This window comes from Stylophora pistillata, chromosome 7 (assembly GCF_964205215.1).
Source record: "Stylophora pistillata chromosome 7, jaStyPist1.2, whole genome shotgun sequence".
Lineage (NCBI taxonomy): Eukaryota > Metazoa > Cnidaria > Anthozoa > Scleractinia > Pocilloporidae > Stylophora > Stylophora pistillata.
Genome location: NC_142525.1, coordinates 1,475,001 through 1,490,614, shown reverse-complemented (window position 1 = coordinate 1,490,614; position 15,614 = coordinate 1,475,001). Strand labels below are relative to the sequence as shown.

General features: G+C 39.2%; 1 protein-coding gene and 1 long non-coding RNA gene across 8 annotated transcripts in view; one reads left to right on the top strand and one right to left on the bottom strand.

Annotated features, from left to right (window-relative positions):
* LOC111328463 (protein turtle homolog A) overlaps positions 1–15,614 on the top strand; it is a 39,414-nt gene that overhangs the window by 20,381 nt on the left and 3,419 nt on the right. For 2 of the 7 annotated variants that reach the window (XM_088727214.1, XM_022932899.2), the window contains 11 exons: positions 1,261–1,325; positions 2,080–2,445; positions 5,804–6,088; positions 9,074–9,361; positions 9,492–9,767; positions 9,852–10,118; positions 10,196–10,516; positions 10,661–10,960; positions 11,221–11,361; positions 13,583–13,631; positions 15,453–15,614. The exon at positions 15,453–15,614 is cut by the window's right edge and continues 3,419 nt beyond it. In XM_088727214.1, coding sequence (XP_088583340.1) covers positions 1,274–1,325; positions 2,080–2,445; positions 5,804–6,088; positions 9,074–9,361; positions 9,492–9,767; positions 9,852–10,118; positions 10,196–10,516; positions 10,661–10,960; positions 11,221–11,361; positions 13,583–13,631; positions 15,453–15,614 — 2,507 coding nt within the window. In that variant the 5' untranslated portion in view covers positions 1,261–1,273. Of the gene's footprint in view, positions 1–396; positions 416–674; positions 1,158–1,260; positions 1,326–2,079; positions 2,446–5,803; positions 6,089–7,267; positions 8,118–9,073; positions 9,362–9,491; positions 9,768–9,851; positions 10,119–10,195; positions 10,517–10,660; positions 10,961–11,220; positions 11,362–13,582; positions 13,632–15,452 lie in introns of those variants that run through there. The other 5 variants (XM_088727215.1, XM_088727216.1, XM_022932898.2 and 2 more) reach the window with 5 other exon arrangements.
* LOC148726072 (uncharacterized) lies at positions 8,119–9,194 on the bottom strand. Its single transcript, XR_015989456.1, has 2 exons — positions 9,058–9,194; positions 8,119–8,301 (listed from the first exon to the last, which is right to left on the bottom strand). It is a non-coding gene; the product is annotated as an uncharacterized LOC148726072 (long non-coding RNA).

Sequence of the window (15,614 nt, the reverse complement as noted above, 5' to 3'; positions counted from 1 at the left end):
CGGCAGTGAATCAAACGCATGTCTACCAATAAAAACTGAGGTAATCACAAGTGTTTTCCTTTGACGGAGGCCAGGAGACAAAAAACCAATTATATCAATCACCTTAGGTAAAACGATGAAAATGCGACAAAAAGAAACAAAATCTTAGGTATTGAGTGTCAAGGGTAAACCCTGGCTCATTCCTAAGGGTATTGTAAATTAATTTCCTTTATTATTCGAGGGGTGTAACCGAGTTGTGACGTAATTTTTGATAGGAAATCCTGTGTGAAATTCCTCTAAGTCGGTATTATTGTTCTTTCTCTTGTTTGGAGACACTACTGTTTCTAGATCTTGAAGTTATCTAAACTGTAATACAGGGAATGATTTCATATTATGGTTTCACTTGTTGGGGAAAATTTTGAACTTTTTTGTCGAGGTAACCAAAATTGATTGTTTCCATCTTACGTTCGTAATCTTGTTATTGAGAAGTCTGACCATCACAAATTATGACAGTTAAGGGTGAGAAATTATTTGCGGTTGAATAATATTTTCAAAGAACGCAGTCAGTGCTGATGTCTCAAGACAGGTTTTATCAGTTGCTAACAAAAATTGATTTCCGATGCAAAATTCTATTTTAAAGTAAAAAATTTAAGGCAGCCAATTATTGTTAAATATTCCACTTTGTATAGGTTTTCAGTCATTAGCTTCAGAGTTATAACTTATCAATTAAAACTGCGGCATATTAGAAGGGTAATTGTTCCTCTCACATTAGCACAATGGTTTTCATCGGTCGCTGTTGCTTCCGGTTTTCTTTAACCTTAAAATTTGCACAATTACGGAGCATTATTTCTGCCCCGATACCGTTTAAGGCTTGAATTAAAGAAAGTTCTTGCCACGGATCGCTTATGTTCCACGAGTGTCCACGCGAAAAGCGCCAAAACTCCGCGTAAATCATGCGTTCGCTTGATACGGTATGGTGTCGACTCATAAATTTACTTGTCAACTTAAAGATCAACTTGTGATCTGATTGGCTGTCGGCTGACCCAGTTGTCTTTCGATTGTTATCTTACACCGTTTCCAATTTGGTCAAGTTATTGATCGAAGATGTTCATTTCTATCGTGTATGTTCTATTAAGAACAGCTTTGTGACACTGTTGTTTTCACAAGAATGTGTAAAGGTTAGTGAAATCTTGCTTCAGAGAATCTGTGGCTTGTGGAGGGAAATTTCACTAAAATCGCTGCAGAGTAACAACACGGATTTTCATGGTCTTATTCTTGTAGATTCGATAGCGTCATGTTTTGGTGTTTCCTGATGATCAGTTGCTTTTTCTCGATGTTTCAAAGAGGTAAGTTTGCAAAAATATTCTTATAATTATCACACTTTTGCGGAATCGTCACAGTAAATATTCGTGTTGAAAACAAGCCAGCGATCTTTTCTATTCTCAATATTTCTGTTTTAAATCCGTAAACACAACAAAGCTATGATTACAGCCTGTATTGCGCTTGTATCAATCATGAACGATCCACTCCACTCTTCGCAATCCGGGCTCGATTTTAATTGGCGAAGATGTTTTGGTGCAGAATCGCAGCGATCTCCATCGCAATTTACACAGCAGCATTCGGCAACAACTGTCGTCCAACTGAGGACCATTTATTTCGATGTAAGATTTTTCAACTGGATATTATCGTCGTTGTAATCTAAATATGTTCTTTCGTCGCCCGTCACTGAAGAAGATGGAAGCTCTCTACATGATTGATTCATATAACCCCTGATTTGTTGCAAAATCTTTGCAGGCCTGAGATCGCTTGTAAATAACTCGAACGTTTGTAACATTCAGTGCCTGCTGAGTTAAATGGCGTCACCATCCGAACTCTTCCCTGTCCCGTAACTATAGTCACCTAAACACAGCTGAGTAATTAAAACACACGTTTTCTGTTTTCAACACGTGAAAGTCGGAGCTTTCCGTAATCAGTCCAAGCAGTTATCAAAGCGATAACATGCGACTTTGTTGACGACCAGTTTCAAACGATCGCGTTTATAACCAATCGCTCACTGATAAACAATGAAGTTAACCTTGTTTCTTTTCCTTCTTCTTCAAGGCTTGGCTCAGGGAAGTTCATCGAAAACTGACCCGGGTGGTGGGAAAACGCCACCGTTAGACATCGTGGTAAAGCTTGGATCGGACGCAATTTTACCGTGCGATGCTGTAGACGCAGATCACTCGCCCGATCTCTTAGAGTGGCGAAAGAACGGATCGAAAAGTCCCGTTTTTATGAAGTTCATGAACTTCAAACCTCACATTGATTCGCGCTATTCTCGCCGCGTTCATATGATCAACAGTTCCGCAATTTTACTTTCGGGTGCAAAGGATACTGATGCGGGAATATACCGATGTAGAACGATGCAATCTGGATCTGAAAGTACGATCGTAACTCATGGAAGATGGGTCGTTCTCAAAGTCATCGGTAAGTTGACCCATTTGTATTGTACAGGAGTAAAGTAACATGTATGGTGTCTTTGGGATGGGGATGGATATTAGCGAATATCATGTTTTATATGTAGCAAATTTATTGCATGGACCGATAACAGGTGCTTCGTATTGTTCATCCAGTTGTAATGATACCTTATGATGTGGTACCTTTATTAATCAGAAATTTTGGACACCAAGATTTAGTTCAACTGTCGACAGAAATGTCAAGGAGCGTAGCTTGTGCTTTCTCAGACATGAAGATATTTCTCGGTAGATCTGAAACCTAATCAGTAAAAAATTCTGCGTGACATGCATAAGACTGTAGCCCGCTGAGTGAGTCGTGCCTCGCATAGAGGGGTAAAGCTTTTAAACTATTGTGTGGTTTCTTGTTCCGCCATTGTTTTGATTCTATTTCTATCGGTCACATTATAAATTCCTCACTGGGGACTCTTAATTGATAAACGGCTTACTTCGACTCGGAAAGTTTCTTCTTCTACAACTTTTCTAGAAATACTTCTTTGAACCTTCCTTCATGCATTTACAATTTATCGAACCTTCTCACGACAGAGTTCCGCCAGTTACAGTGATTTCACAAAGTTTCCTTGAAAACTGCTCGGTTAATATAATTATTCATTGTGGTTAAAATTCCTGAGTCTTAAAAAAACTTTTGTTCATGTTGTGTTCCCACTCAAAGTAAAATGTTATTTCTACTCAAGTAATTAAATTGTCATCGTTATTGAAGTGGCATAAGATACCAGTGACACAGGTTTTGTAGTTAAAAACTCAAAGTTTCAATTCAGTATGGAGAAAAAGCCAATTTTCTACCATATCCTGTTAGAAGGAACTCAAATCTTGTCTTCTGAGATTAATACGACTTTGAAACTTGACGTTTAAGTGTCGGTTTGAATCTCTTTGTACCAGTGTGTACAATATGGAGTCCTGTGTTTCCATTGTAAAACTTCGAAGTAACAAGACGCTTGAGTAACCAAACGTTTCGACCACCGACTGAACTAGAAAATATCGTTTTATGCAAGTATACAGGATTTATCTACGGCGCCTCCGGTCCAATCGCTGACGCAGTTTTTGCATCGGTAACCAGTCCAGACGATTTAATCCCAGATTCTTAGCTTGGTGTTTGTGAGTCGCCTTTCTAATCCCTACTGATTGAATGTGCATTGTGATGTTAGAGCGCAGGGGTATTACAATATAAGGACATAATTACTATGTTAGACCGACAAAGCCTTTTAGTTTGGCAAGCAAAGTATTGAGAGTTTGAAAGAAATAACGAGAATTAAATTTCATATCCGCCCTGCAGGTGCCTCAAGACAACTTTAAGGCGAGTCGTTTCACATCGGATTAAATCATTCACGACTTAAATTAAAGGGAAGCATTATGAACTCCCATTTGTTCAGACTTTCTCGCCTACTTTGTGTTGAAAAGAAGGCGGCAAAAAAAAAAAAAAAAAAAAAAAAAAAGACGAACCGCAAGCGTTTGAGTCGGTGTTATTTTGGAAGAACTTTGCAACTTTCGCAAGTTTCTTTTCAGGGTGAAAATTCGCGCGCTCTTTTAAGTGAAGTTTGATTTCTGAAAGTTAAGAACAGCTCAAAATACTTTCCAGCTAGTTTTACTTGAAAGTATTTGAAAAAAGTTGCAATAACACTAAACTGCAAACATTTTCCGTCACCTTTCTTTGAACTGTACAATTTCAGTTTGATAACTAACGTTATTTGCAGCCAACTTAATTGTAGTTCAATTGATGTGAGAAGTGAAGAACAGTGGGTGATGGGACCAAACTATAACTGGATTTATTTGTCGCAAAAAAATTCCTTTTGACCGCAAGAAACAGACCGGTTACCAATCTACCGCCCTGCTTTATAAAAGAAAAACTTTCCCGCTCAAGCAAACAGTGCGTGCAATTTAATATCCTCTGTTTGTGAAGGTTTTACCAATTATTGACTCAACTACCGACATTTTTGACAGTAAGTCTTTGCTTGTCACGTCCGATGTTTTCGTTTCGCTCAACAAGAAGTTACGTTGTGCTTTTGGAATTCATATTAGCTCAATTAACTTTTCTCTCTTTCGTGGATTGTTGGTGAATGATTTTCTCTTTGTTGCATTTACCTTTGTGCAGATATGAACACGATCGACATTCAAAGCATATTACTCGAATCTTTGTTCGTAAAAGCATTAACTTAGACTCAGGAAATGCAAGAGTTCATTTTCAAGATCTAATAACGTTTTTGTTTGTTCAAATAAAAAAACAAACCGACTGACGTTTATTTCAAAAACATTGTAAGCCCCCTTGAAATTGCCATAGCGACAAAACGTGCTTGTGTGATTAAGGTGCGATGAGCTGTCAGCTTGGGAGAGAGAATTCACGGGTGGTCTGTTGTTCTACCCTTTGAAAAGCAAGTCTTTTGAAAAACTGTCAGGTTAAAAATAATTTGGTCGATATATGAACACGCAAGGGAAAATACAAGATTCACGACACGTTTGCACTACAGAGAAGTTTAGGCCAAATGGACCCAACTGATCGGGAAATTTGATTCATCCTAAGATGTCCTGATTTGAATTATTGAATCTTTCTTTAAAGCCAGGAACAAACAGAAGAAACGAACGTAGCCGACGCTGTGTAGGAAACTAATAGCATTGGAGGACTTGTCTTCTGTACGAGTTGATGTGGCTTGGAGATTAACTTCACCTTCTGTAAAAGCTAAAATCTTTCTCGTCTGTTAAGTTTTTAAAACCAAATCTCGTTTTTTCATTTATTCCGAGGCGGCAGCTTGTTACTTTGTAAACGTCCGTCTAAGGCAAATAATCCCCATGCCAAGATAAATAGACTTGTTTAGCTCGTCAATTAGTTTACAATGAAAAAGCAAACAGTTATAGGGATGCTGAAAGTTAACCGTAGTTTCGGCATCACACAAATGCATTAAATCTGACGCTGACTAAATATACAACAACAACAAAGCTGACGTCAAACTCTGCAAGGCACCCGGGTTTCAACTCTATACATATTACATGTCCCGCTCTCCTATGTGGACTAATATTATAATATTATTATTGTGGATTAATATTAATATTATTAAACATTTTAATCCCTCATACAGCGTGTGATCAGTAACTTTCATTAACTCGATGATTGTCACTTAAATTTTTCGACGTAAGGGTTTTAAATTTTGTTGATGTTATTTTCCCCATTTTCTCTAAATTTAAAAGCCCTTTACTTACTTACCCCATAACCGTATTATAACGGAGACATAATCATATACTTAAGCTGTTAATTAACTTCTTCCTTTAATTCTGATTTTAACTGTTAACATTTCGGTTTTTCTCTTTTTCACGGTCTATAGTAGCCCCTTTGTCGTTCCCTCCCTTCTTCTTAAAGAAACCGCTGGACAAAATAATTGCTAACGAGAGCAATTCTTTGACTCTGCTCTGCTTGGTTGGGGGTACTCCAGAACCGGAAGTGGAGTGGTTCAAACACGGGGCTCCAATACCATTCGAACGCGCCTCTGTCTCTCCAGGAAGTCGGCTCACAATAACAACTGTTGTGCCTGATGACAGCGGTCGATACCAGTGCTCCTCGGTTAATTCTGTTGGGCAACTTCATCACGTGTTTGAAGTTACCATTAAGCGTAAGAACCGATTTTTTTGTCGTCTTCATATTCATCACAGCACTGTGTATACCTATGCCACCATAGCTTGAACACCGCCGCGAAACATACCTTCCTTCTATGTTTTGTTTATGTTGCATGCAACACCTTTTAGCAGTTCAAACTCTCCATATTGCTGAAAAGGGTATCTCAATTTATGAGTATATTTCTCAGAAGTACTTGACTTTTTTTTTCCAGTTCTTTCTACCTATCTTTAACCAAAGCAATGAAAAGAAATAGAAACAAACTTTGAAAGCGCTCTCAATTTGCTGACCTACGGTACTCTTTCCTGCAGTTTGGATTGTTCTGTTTATGTCTGCACCTTTTGCCTAACGCGTATTGCACAATTCTTTCGAGCCCATGTTGGGTTTTCATGTTGTTCTACTTTTATTATTTGTGGTTTTTAAATTAACTCAATTAAATATATGCCCCCAACTTAACTTAAGCATAAATCATTTCTTAGTAGCAAAAGTGATGTGCTCAAGGCGGGAATCTGAGAAGTTGTTTTATATCTCTTCAACGTGTTGAACCGACGAACTTCGGAAGATATTGAAATGTATTTGAAGAACGCGAAGAGGTTTTGTTGTATCTTCTTTGAATTTATCAAAGCTGTATAATATTCAAGGATTTTGAAACAGATTTGTAAAATGTGAAGATGTTTTTAGTTGGCACAGAAACTGTTTTCCATCGGCTAGCAACTAAAGGGAAATTTTTTTGCTTCCCTCGCGAGATCTACTCTGTTTCATCCGGTGTCTTGGTTACATTTCGGTCAATTGTGGATCTAAAAAAAGCACTCATAATCTTTTGGAATTTTGACCACAGTATTGTGGTAATCCACACCATTGCTTTGTCACACTCAAGTCTCGATTTAATCCGTCTTGAAGAGAAGGGTCCTTTTAAAAACTTATGATCTTCCTTCCTATCTTCGTTCCAGTTTATTCCGGTTTGTGTGGGTTTGATCACGTCTTCTCGCGTGCGAACGAATTTACAGTGACAGAAAAAAGATTCAATCGCCAAGCTGATGATTAAACGTATCATTGACGTGAGGTTCACATGAATGTCACGTTTAAAAATATGAATTTTAATATTGGCAAATTTTGGTGAGTGTTAACGATCCAAACAGCTTTTGATTATTTTTTTCTTGTTAATATTAGGAACCCAAATTAAGTGTTGATAATTTAGTGCTGGGGTTCCGTAAATTGAAAAACAAAAAACGTTCGGGCAAAACGGTAAAGGAAAGAACCTTACCACAGAGTTTGACACGAACTATCTTAAATTTGAAAGAATCTTGTTCCTATCTTTGTCCATACTTCATGCCTTCGTTCACTTTGATATTGAGTTTTTGCATGGCAAAATTCCATACTTCCCAGGGGCCCTCTTTCGAATTCCTAACAATCTCGGTGATATTTTATGTCTTTTTCTATCATTTCGTTTTGGCTCCATTGCAATATGTTTTATGTTTTTAAACAAAATATTAGACTTGGGTTAGCAACACGTTCCTTTGTGGTGGTGAGTCACTATTTTATTCGCTCACCCTCTTCCGGCATTTCTTAACATAGAGCTGAGCGGAAATGCTTCAGATCCTTCAAAAGATAACCCAACTTTTGTACTCAGGGCTTCCTAGAGAGATTTTAGCAAAGAAATTTGAAAACGATACTCTGAATAGCACTTTTACAGACTAAGTATCCTAGATGTGATCCTTGCTGCGATTAATATCATTAACGAGCGAGTTACCATTGGTTCGTCGAAAGGCTTAAAGTGCAGATTTTATAGAAAGTTGTTGACATTTCTCTGATCAGACAAAGGGAATTTTTGGTGCAATGCAACTCGATACACCTGAGCAACGTGAGTTGTTTTACACGCAATGCTAATAGGACAGTAATGCTCTAGACAATCCCGATGGGTTCTTCTGCTGCATGGCCGGCCTTAAAGCAAAAAGAACAGACTGAATTTGGGATGCTGAGTATTGTGTTGATAGTAGCGATCTGTAGCTCAGCAGTGTCAACTCAAGGTATGATAATAATGCCAGTTTAGTGATCAACTCAGTAGCTTACTTGATCCCAGAATTAAGTTGCGTTGGTCAAGAGGTTGCATGAGTTTTTGCGACGGAGGAGCGGAAGATTATCTTCATATGGACCGATCAGAAGATATTTGAACATCATTGTGCGGTGAAATAGTAGGCTTCATTCTCTACCCTACGAGACAAGAGTCTGAATGAATACTATATCTTTGGCAACACACCAAATAATCCTCAAGTGTTGTTGTCTACATGCTGATTGCAAGCTCATATGTAACATTGCTCTCTCGTCTGTCGTATTCAGCTCTAATTCTGCTATTTCTGAACGAATCAGTCTTGGAGTAGCAGAGTGTCTGGCAGTTTCATCAGTATTACAGATATTACCTTTTTATACAAGTTCATGAATGAAACGTACTGTTTTAAATAACTTTAAAAGTTGATGAGAGGTCGCGTGCAGGAGATTTTAATCTCCGTTTGATACAGTTTCGTGCTACTGATATCAGAAAGAGTCGTCGTGGGCATTTTTGCCAAACTTTCCTTTATTTATCGCGAAGGGTGTTGGTCAGGTGAATGAAAGTGAGCTTAGCAGAACTTTCTAAAACTTTGTGTTAAAAAGTTCCCACAAGTTTTTTGATTCATCGTTTTATCCAAGACGATGTGTGTCCTATTTTTGGCAAGTAACTTTAAACCACGAATCATTTCATTACTTCCATCATTCACGAAAGCTAATTAAACACAGTCTGTACTTTTGTTTCCCGCTAACCTGAAGTAACTTGATCCATACTCTTACATTTTTTATTCGCGCTTTTTCATTCAAACATGAATTAGTTGCTGGCACAACATCCCAAGGATGTCTTCACCAGCACACTTAAAAACATCCCGTTGTGAGATAAAACACAATTTGATCATACTTTGCGTAAACTCACTTCCCTACCCTGTTTATGTTTCAGGTACAGTTGGTTTACCATCTCGTCGTAAAACGGTGGTTGAAAAATATCCAGCGGTCCTCGACTGTCTCACTGATACAAACCTACCGAGTGAAAACGTAATTTACAGTTGGACTAAAGATGGCGCGGATGCTGCATCAGACACTCGGGCCACAGTCATTGCTTCCGGTGCCTTGTTTATTAAATCAACCCGCAGAACTGATTCCGGTGTGTACCAGTGCACTGCAAAGACATTTGACTCCAGTGGCCTGGTTACCTACCCTGGGGCAAAAATACTGTTGGATGTTCAATGTAAGCAACGGGTGAAATTACTTTTTTTTTCAAGCAATTTGCCTGCTTGAATTGTTTTCTTTTCAAGCACGGCAGGGTTTGCTTGTTGATTTGATGCAGTTAACTTTCGATCATATCCCATTTATCTCAGATGCTCCTACGATTGTGGAGACGCAGGACACCGTGGCAATACCCGAGGGCTCTGATGCCCGGTTGCCATGTATCTCCGTCGGAAACCCGAGTACTTCTTTTACAAACTGGACGCGACACAGTGAAGACGTTCGATCACGTCCAAGGTTTGCTGTGTTGGAAAAGGGTTCGTTACTTATACAGGATGTTCGACGCACAGACGCGGGGGAATATGCTTGTACTCCTTATAACAAAGTGGGGCCAGGAGAAACAAAAATAACAAGACTTGTCCTAAAAGGTAAGAATCTCTGCAAATCGGTTGGACAACAAAGCTGTTTTCTCCCAGAATCTGATTGGTTCTTCTGTCTCTATTTTATTGCAGTTGTTCCAAAGTTCATCGTTGCACCCCCAAGTATCATGACTCTCAGAGTGGATGATGACGTCACACTGGTCTGTGAAGCTACTTCAGATTCTACTCCCACGTTGAAATGGGAACGCGAAGGAGAACCTTTCCCAGAAGGCCGTGCGGTCAGGCAGGGTGGCAAGTTAGAGATAAAAGGCATCCAGAAAGATGATTATGGAGTATACACGTGTGTTGCTACATCAGCTGATGGACAAGCCACGCATTCTACAACTATAGCGGTCATTTGTAAGTCGCATTCTGTAATTTTTTTTAAATTTGGTGTAAATATACGACTAAATCGAGTTAACTGTGTTATTTTAAAGCCACTCCCAGCAAACCAACGATAATAAGTGTTCATTTCAACGACGCGACGGCAGTGGTGAGATGGCGGCCTGGGTACGATGGAGGGTATCCCCAACAGCTGGAAGTGTGGTACCGACTTACCACTGATAATGACTATGAATGGCTCAAGTCACCTCATTTGCCAGCTAGCGAGACGTCATATCAGATTCCAGACCTCCAACCGGAGGACCTTTATTTATTTAGCATCAGAGGAATCAACCGAGAAGGAGCTGGGCACTTCAGTGACATTGTAGAGGTGAAAGGCCTTCCTCCAGACATAAACCGATCGCCCGATAAACCAGGTAACTGACCTTTTGTTTCCCTGCTAGTGACCTTGTGATTTACAGATTACCCAACAAATTTTCTCTTTATTGTATTTTGTGTTAATTTGATGATAACAACTGCGCGACAATCTAAGAAGATTGTTCACTTCTTTTGTTCAACAGGGAAACCTTTAGCTCCTCAGAATGTTGTAGTTAACATCACTAAGGATGGCTATTGGGTCACGTGGTCTCACTCAGCTGTGCCTGGTCGGCCGATTGTGGAGAAGTTTGTTGTGGAGTTCAGTGAAGGAAATGGATCATCCCCTTGGCGCATGGCGGACGCTGCTGTCCCAGCGGATCGTAAGAAGTACCTCTTTAGCGCTGAGAAAGTAGAAGCTGAAAAGACGTACGAGTTTCGGGTTTTTGCATTTGGTGCGAATGAGTTTAGTGAGGCAGCTTATGTGTCCAAGACATATAAACTCGGTGAGTTCTTAATCATTATTCTCTCGTTCATAAAATTACTTCGAGAATGGCGAGGTAGTGCTCTCAGGCTAAAGAGAATTTGAAAGTAAGAATTTCCTTCTTCGGTGGTGTGTAAGGCCTGGTTACCGAGTTAAGCTTTTCGATTCCATTGGTGCTAATAGAGCGACGACGCCTTTTGGATGGGTCTGGATCAGGATCAGTGATTTTTTTCCTTTTTTCAGTTTTTTTCTTTTCTGAAATGTCTTCATGTGATGTTTTAGGTTCTCCAGTCATCGACCAGCCTTCCAGTGACGATGACGTTGTTCCTATCATAGCTGGTGTCCTTGGAGCCATTGTTGGTCTTTTCCTTCTCGGCTTAGTTTGCTTCTGCTTCATTCACAAGAAGAAATCCAGAAAACACCGTAAGTTGAATTATGAAGTCCTCCTTATTAAAGGGTGCAAGCCAAAGCACGCCTACACCTTGTTCCTCATCTCACCCATCTCCTACACCAATGAACTCTCTTCTTCTCGATTTAGCCTTGTGGGGGGGGGGGGGGAAACTTGGTTTGTGTCAGGCCGCCCGGATTCGCTCCTCCTATCCTTGGGTTTCACCCACGTGACCAATACCTTAGCAACGGTTAATATCCGCCATCTTGGTGTCCCTCGAGCGTAAACAAACCGTATCTAACGAAGAGTTCATGTGAGAAAGAAGGGATGGTTTTATACATTATTGTTGGCTGTTCGAGCAAAAGTGGAAAGCATAAAGACTAAGGATTTTTTCGTGTAATAATTTAATAATTTTATTATCTCTATAGCGCAAAATTCATTATCATTATATGATCTAATGCGCTATACCTAAGATCATCACAAATCAAGGGGAAGAACAGGAGGAACTAGAAGTTGTTGTATGGTTCGAGGCTTGCGGCTGTTGTAGATCCTCGATTTTTTGGTCGAGCTTTTCTTTGAGCTTCTTAGCCGATGAGAAATCGATGTCTTTAGCCCTCGCATACGGCACTTCATTGACCTATGTCGGCAAAATCCATGAGCATTTTACCTGAGTGCAAGTAAGCTTGGGGTGTCACGAAAACTCACACCCCGAAAACTCAGACCTCAGACCCCGAAAACTCAGACTCCTCGAAAATTCAAGAGATAAACTCGACTCATGATCACTCCTGGTAATCCCGCGTGTATTTTGACCTTTTGGGTCTTGATCCAACTGAAGCAGCCAAAAGCAAGGCCGCAAGTTGCACGTTTCGCAAAATCGTCCGATGGTTGAGTATTAAAACATTTTAGAGTGACACAAGACTTCATTTAGCTTAGATTTACCTCCATTTTTCCCGTTAATTTTGAACTTTTCATTCACAGTTAACGGGATCAAATGCGCTCGCTCCAACATCAAAGTATTAAAATGTGGCGTGATTTTGACGAGCCGAAAGGGACGTTTGTTTACCTTTTTGTACTTCGTTGCACAGATCCTTGTTGTCGCTCTGTTAAAATTCTTAAATATTTCGCGATAATAATGGATACAAACAGAGACTCGGCCCACCAGTCCCAAAACGAAGACAGTTTTGCGACCCTTGGGCTAGAGTTCTTAAATGAGGCAGAAAGAGTAAAACAACGCGAAAGAAGACTCGGCATCAGCGCCGTCACGATTCGCTTCACTGAAGAATCACTCTTGATATTGTTGTCCGTCTTTCGCGTCGGATTTGTTGCATTGTTCCACCGGTTATATTATAAAAAAAATTGGTTCATGCTTTATGCTATGCACTATCGAATTACGAAGCACTTCGAAAGCCTGGAGAACACTTCGAGGGACCTGAGTTTTCGGTGTCTGAGTTTTCGTGACACCCAGCGAGCTTGCCATGAATTCTAGTAGTTGCCTCAAACGTAAATAAAACACTTGCGATATGTGAGCATGACTCAGCCAGTCCAGCTTTGCATCCCAAGCAATGGGCTGACAAAATAGTCCCATCGTTTTCGGAAATGACCCAAATGTTCACTAAAGGATCATTCATATGCTGTGAATGCCAAACTCGTGCTCTCACAACATACTTGCCGGCGATTACTTTGCCTACAACTGAGATTACAAATCCCGACACCACTTGATTAAACGCCTCTAGACTATTGAACGCCTTGAACTGCTTCTTGGTGTAGAAGCTGGTCTCAAGAACGAGGTAACTCAGCAAGTCCGACGCTTCCACAGGAGGCAAGCATTTTGGACTGAACTTCTCGGCTGGTATGCTTGCAGGGTCAACCCCAATGACCGAGATCTTTTGCAAACATCTTTCCTTCCAACTCTCTAAGCTTTCGGCATACTCAGAGAGCACTGGGATACCCTTAAGATGAATGCCGGATACTTTTATCGCTTTTTGCTGTCTGGATATTCATGTAGTTGGCGAAATAATACGGCGATAAGAGAGAGGGCTTCACTATAGAAATCGACTAATTATTCATAAATTTGACACCCGAGGGACACCAACATGGCGGACACTAACTTCAGCAAAGCTTGTGACGTCACCTGAAACCCAACCATTTATATAAGCGTCCAGAAGGTATTGTAGAGGAGCTGCTAATAAGGTGTTTAAACGAATCTTTTTGTCAAAATAGTCAGCTTAGGATTTAGACGTTTATTGTTTCTTTCAGATATCAACAAATCCGGGGACAAGAAAGTTCATTTCATTCTTCCAAACAGGTACGTTTCAAAATATTATTTGTCTACTGCTGTGAATACAAACCTTACGGGAATGCGGCCAAAAAAATTATTAAAGTAATAGATAAATAATGTAAAGACCACGTAACAAATTGTAGTCTCCGATGGTTATTTTTATCCCAGTAGTCACGTGAAGGGATTCCGTACAATGATTGGCTCATCAAGAGCAATTTCATTAACTGTATACATTGACGCTAAAAAAGTTAAACACCGCGTTATCTCCGTTTAGTACTCCTGTATTCGGACTATAGTACATTATCATTGAATCAGCCAGCACCCGTGTTTTAAAAAGCCCAACAGTTCCTACAGCGCAATCCTCGAGTTATATTGTAACTAATTAATCGCTTTGAATTTTCGTGACAAATTGTGATCAGCATAGTGTGAAGATAAAAATATAATTATTGGAAATCTTATGGGATCTAGTACGGAAGGTACAATATATATGATGTCAAAACACTGAATAGAATTAGTGATAAACTTCCGTGATCGATAACCATTTACAGTTGGGAAAAGAGCCTATTCCTATTAGTTCTTGCAAATGCTACTGTAGATCATTCACCTGTAAAATAATGATTATGACTGGTATGTAAATTAGATTCTATACAATCGCTTTCACATCTTACTTGTAATTTATGCCGACTAGAAAGTCATCTATGTCAAAATTATGACAGGTGTCATTCACTTGATAGCCGTGTTGGTTTTCAAGCTAGGGACATATATGATAAATTTATGAAAACAGAAAGACAAATCAGTCATGCAATAATTATAAAATATATGAGGAGTTTTTGTTTCGGACTCGATTACTCGTTGAATTGTTAAATTTCCAAAGAGATTCTGAGGTCGTGATGGGAAATTTATTGAGGTAACTTAGTTAAATCGTTATTCGCCCTTTTTTGACTGTTTATTTTTTTCCTCGACATGAATTTTTTGACTTATTAATTATAAAAGCATTGTAATATTAAGGTTTACGTTCTGTTGGTTGTTCCATTCTGTATCTTTTACTTTTGCATCAGAAAAGAAATCTCTACCCAAGTACTCAATGAGTTTCAGGTGGAATGAACCGATAGCTGGACGCCATGTTTATCGTCAACTCTGAAGTTAATCGCCGCTGGATTTTTCTGTTTAATGACCCATTAGAATAGAAAAGCGATTACAATTTTGCTTGAAATTTACAAAGTAGAGCTGTTATATTATTTTGGGTGAATGATTTCCAGCAGTGTTATCTGTTGCCTTGCAACAATGCCTGAAATAATCTTGAAAAAACCGACTGAATTTAATCTCCTACCTACTAGTTTGACAGTCGTTTATTTCGCATCAGTAACAAGTTATCTGGAAGTTTGGTTAATAGCTCTTAGGCACAGCCAGTACTATATTCACAACTGGACCGCACTGGCTCATTTAATTGCATTTAAAGGCTTGATTATTTACCAAATTTACGATCGAACAAAATTCGTTTTCTTTCGTCTCTTATTCATATTTTAAAAAATTTACTCTTTTTCAGTATGAATGCTGAATTATTTTTTACACTGTTTATTTTGGGTTTTGAATAGAGAATCCTTAGTGCAAACAATTTTACGTAGTACGTGTTTTCTGAGAAAAACTCTTACAATTTCAACGGTACGAGAAAGGGAAAATTTGACGACATTTTGCGAATGTTTCACTGGTGACTTGATATGTTCTTTGAAATGTTATGAAATTTATATAACGTGTTTGTGTTATTGAAAGGTTGAAGATCTCAGCAATATAGTTAATATTTTATGAAATGTTTTAAGTTTTCTTGACACTCCTCTTTTCTCTTCACAGCACAAGTGAAGCTTTTGAACGCGAAGATTCCGAGGACGACTTCCTCGACGCTGAAATTAAGTTGCGTCCCGAAGCTGTCCGATTTATTCCCGATGATAACGACGGAAGGGACGACGATAAATACGCAAGGATGAAACGAGAAGAAGACCTGATCTTATCGGG